Below are 4702 nucleotides of genomic sequence, written 5' to 3' on the forward strand. Positions count from 1 at the left end.
AGGCCGCAGCACACACTCTTGCATAACGCATAGTGCATAAAGGAATCAACCAATCAAAATTCTTCTTTTCCATGGAATGGGAGGAAAGGAAAGATTCTGATTAGTAGATTCGCTTACGCACTATGCATTATGCGTTATGCAAGAGTGTGTGCTGCGGCCTTTAAGGGCTTCACACATGAAACGCATAACAGAGCATAAACATAACATAAGGCCGCTAAACCAATGAGCATCTTATGTAAATCAATATGGCGACATTATGCTAGATGCTCATTGGTCCAGCAGTCTTATGTTATGCTTATACTCTGTTATGCATTTCATGTGTGAAGCCCTTTATATTTTAGTGGAATTAACCTTTCCATTTTACCCGCTAAGATTTAACTGCTTGCTGCCTTTATCATTGCGCAATGCGCATGCGTGCAAAAAGCACACTGTGAGTGTATTATGTATGTGTGTGTATATATATGTATATCACATACGTATATATGTACGTTGCTGTTGAAGGTGAATGCGCCCAACCTCACGAACACGAGTGCTGACGAGTGCTTGACGAGTGCTTACTTGCTCAGATCAGATTAAGTTCAGGGCGCAACTTCGCAGTTTGTACAACTTTGCAACATCTTCGAGTCGTTGAGGGGATCGTTCGCACTGGTTTTCACATCAGTGGAGTTGGAGAACTCCGACAAACCCCAAATCTCTACTCCAAGTAATCCTCCTAAGATCCAGTTCCACAACTCACGGTTAACTCTTAACCGAGGTTTAATTTGTTTCTCGTCTCTTTCCAATTCTAGAATTGGAGACAATGAATAAGTTGAACCTCGGTTAAGAGTCAACCGTGAGTTGTGGAACTGGGCCTAAAAGAATTCTGAATTCTTATATGTGGAAAATAAGCGGTGCCTGTCATTATGTCATTTTGAGTTTTTGTGATTTCGTGATCGACAGGGAAACGGGCGGAGAGGGAAACGACGATCGAGATTACGGAAGGCGATTCGGAGACCGCAATCAGACCTGTGGAATCGGAATGGCTGTGACGAGACGCTGCGTCGCGGCGTGCATGTTGCTGGCGATACTCTCGTTGCTGGTAGAGACAGGTGAGGTTAACGCGACAATATGCTTTGGGTGGGGTCTCGTATCTCATAAGTTCTTTTAAGCGCGACTATGAAGAACGAAAAGTAGTCGCGGAAAAGTAGAAAACGCTTGCGTTCTTCCTCGGAGAAAAAGTTCTCAAGCTCAGATCGCTTCGAACAATCTATACCTAATTTACATCCGATTTCAGGACAAAAATCTATAATTTTACGTTACGCCCACTGCGAGAAACATTTGAAGAATCGAAATACAACACATGTTAAATAAAAGAAATTTTTCATACAAAGCATGGAAGTATAATATATTTCCATGATACAAAGGAAATTTGTTTTTCAGTAAAAGATCCAGATGACAGAATGACTCATTTAATCCTTATTTAATATTGGCAAACAATAAGGATGAAACAATTCATTGTCATCTGTGTCTCTAGAAGATAGATAAAAGACTTTCGTATTGGCTTTCGTAAGAAAATTAATATAATTTGTATCGTTATTTTTATAAAGTTTAATTTCTTCTTGTAACGAAACTAATCTACCGAAAAAGACATTAAAATGTAAAAAAGAGGTCAAGTATATTTGACAGAAAAAACCAAAGATAATGCCATAAAAAAAGACGTGAAATTAAAATATTTCAAGTATTTTTATTGAAAATGTCCCATAGAACACAGTCCTTCAAGAGCGGCATCTTGAAGACATTCTTATGATGTAAATGTCCTTTGGACATCCTTTAACCCTTTGCGGCACAGTGTGACATATATGTCATATCTTTTTAACCTCAGTTTTTTATGTTTTTCATACAGTTTCTTATATATTACTACAATGAAAAGAATATTATCGGTTTTGTAAAACATCAGTTGTTATAAAAAAAACCGTGAAAACATTCCTATTGTTGACGAAATGTATTTTATAAATAAACAAACAAACTGAAAAAATTAATTCCTTTTTAACAATAAATGTGGTTGTTACTAATCAACAATAGTTAATTAGCCGAAAATCATGTACGGGAGGTTTTTTGAGTCGTTAATTACGAATCTGGGGTTCGATTCTGTAATTCAAGTGAGATCACTCACTTTTCGCACTTTCATCTCACGTGAGTTTGTCCGCGTGATTCCATAACGATGAAGTGAAAATACGAAATCACTAGAGTTGGCGGTGTGGGAAAAAACGTGAAAATGTGAAGTGAAACATAAGCCGCGGTCCGATTCACACTCACAACTCTTAAAAATCATTTCATCCTTGTTGTCAAATATTAAACGAAGACAAACGATGCTCATGAGCGTTATCAGCATGAATCGGATCACGGCCATAAAGTTTAATTTATTCCTAATTTTTTTTCAATTCTACAATTGAAAACAAATGACGAATAAGTCGAACTCTGATTAAAAGTAGTTAAAAGTAAAGTGAGTCGTGGAACTGGGCCTAAACGATTTTCTGCCATTATTTACAAAGTTAATCCTGTTGAAAATGAACATCTCTAAGTATTCTTCGTGTAATTCTTATATGTGGTTCAAAGGCTTCTTCAAAGAGATCCCATTTGCCTACAGTTCTAATTGTACACACCACTCATATCAACTGGTGCCTAGTAATTTTTCACTGTTTTGCCAATAAGATTATTTTATTTTTAAATTGGCCAATCAGCGATACATGTGTGCAATATGCGATGTGTGCAATCGGAACCCTTCCCTTCTTCATCCTCTTCATCCAGTAATAAAATTGATACCATGTATATTGCCATTCGACTTTATTTTTGTCTTTGGACTATGCAAAATTATATATTTAATCTTAAAACTGTCAATTTAGTCGGTTCAGTCGGCGGTGGTTCCTCTCTTTCTCAGTCTTTCTTTCTCAGATCTCACCATTAGACAAAAAATTTCTTGCCGAACAAACTCCCGTGAGATTGTTCGCAATCGCACCATGATGAAAGTTAGGGAATCACGCGATGTGAAATGGCTCACATTTTCACCATGATAAAAATTAGAGAATCGATACCCTGATCTCAAATTTTCAAAATTCAAAATGGCGGATCCAAGATGGCGGACCGAAAAGCAAAAATTTACTTGATCGGGATGAAATTGGATACTCGGGGATTTTTGGAGTCGCTGATTACGAATCTGACCTCAGATTATCAAAATTCAAAATGGCGGATCCAAGATGACGGACAAAAAATTAAAAAATTAGTTCTGGTGCTGTAAAATGGGGTCAAGTAGATTTTTCGAATCGCTTATTACAAATTCGAAGTCAAAATTTTTTAATTTTTTGCCGCCATCTTGGATCCGCCATTTTGAATTTCGAAAATCCAAGGTCAGATTCGTAATCAGCGACCCCGAAAACCTTTCGAGTACCCAATTTCGTCCTGATCAAGTAACTTTTTGCTTTTTGATTCGCCATCTTGGATCCGCCATTTTAAATTTTGAAAATCTGAGGTCAGATTCGTAATCAGCGACTCCGAAAACCCCCCGAGTAACCAATTTTAACTGAATTCTACGTAAAGAAAAATGTATGCTTCAAAGGGTTAAAAGGTGTAGAAGAGATGCAGAAAAATTACGAAAGATGTGCAGAAACAATGCGAAGAGATACAGAATAAATGCGGAAGAAATACAAAAGGGGTGTAGAGGTGGTGCAGACAAGGTGTAAAAGAGATGCAAAGAGTTGCGGAAACGGTGAAAAGAGAAATGGAAAGGTGCAGAAAATGCGAAATTAATGCGGGAGAGATGTGAGAGAGATGTGGTAGAGATGTAGAAAAAGTGCAGAAAAGGTATATGAAAGGTGCAGAAGTAATGCGAGAAAAGTACAGTAAAAGTACAGAAAAAATGGGGATCCCAATTGACCACGTCTCGATTGGACACCACCAATCACAGCGACCGGTGCTTAGGAGCTTTGTAGTCTCAAGCGCTGTGAGTGGCTCGTGTCCAACTGGGTGCCATCCGAAAAAATGTATAAAAAGACAATAAAATGTCGAAAAAGTGCAGAAAACGTGTAAAAAAAGTGCAGAAAATAATTACAAAAAGTGCAGAAGAGGTGTAGAAAAAGATACAGAAAGAGAATGTAGAAAGTGTTGCAAAAGGGAACAAGATTTTGCGAAGACGACGACGACGTATCTGAATGAATAAATGACATAAATTGGATTGAAAAATATGTACACAAGCATATTCATATCTAAGCATCAAGTACACTGCCTTACAGATATGATATTATATCTCATGTGAATTGTAAAAATTTTATATTCTTCCCCAATATATATGTATTTTTTTATAACATCAATTTGTTTAAACAAAACAATTTGTAATTACATAAGCGAGTTCCTTCCTGTAAAGGATACGCTGTAGCGTCTCTTTCATGACATGGTATTATTTCCTTCATAATAATATAAAAAAGGTGTTTTATTAATGTACTATAGAAATGAACTTGACGAGAGACACTACCGAGTCTCCTGATACATTTTAATTGTGTGAGTGTGTTGAATACGAGGATGCAGTACGACTTTAGACCGGGGTGATCCCGATTGATCACGGCTCGATTGGACACCATCAATCACAGCAACCAGGTGCCTAAGAGCTTTGTAGTCTCAAGCGCTGTGAGTGGCTCGTGTCCAATTGAGCCGTGTCCAACTGGGTGCCACC

At 37.6% G+C, this 4702-nt stretch overlaps 1 protein-coding gene across 2 annotated transcripts in view; it reads left to right on the plus strand.

The window, feature by feature from the left end:
* The first annotated feature begins 475 nt into the window (after positions 1-475).
* The window catches only part of bou (glycosylphosphatidylinositol anchored membrane protein boudin), a 19151-nt gene continuing 14924 nt past the window's right edge, over positions 476-4702 (plus strand). The window contains exons 1-2 of one of the 2 annotated variants that reach the window (XM_018519935.1): positions 476-703; positions 940-1088. In XM_018519935.1, coding sequence (XP_018375437.1) covers positions 1019-1088 — 70 coding nt within the window. In that variant the 5' untranslated portion in view covers positions 476-703; positions 940-1018. The remainder of the gene's footprint in view (positions 704-939; positions 1089-4702) is intronic. The other variant, XM_018519936.1, reaches the window with a different exon arrangement.

This window comes from Trachymyrmex cornetzi, unplaced genomic scaffold, assembly GCF_001594075.2.
Source record: "Trachymyrmex cornetzi isolate Tcor2-1 unplaced genomic scaffold, Tcor1.1 scaffold854, whole genome shotgun sequence".
Taxonomy (NCBI): domain Eukaryota; kingdom Metazoa; phylum Arthropoda; class Insecta; order Hymenoptera; family Formicidae; genus Trachymyrmex; species Trachymyrmex cornetzi.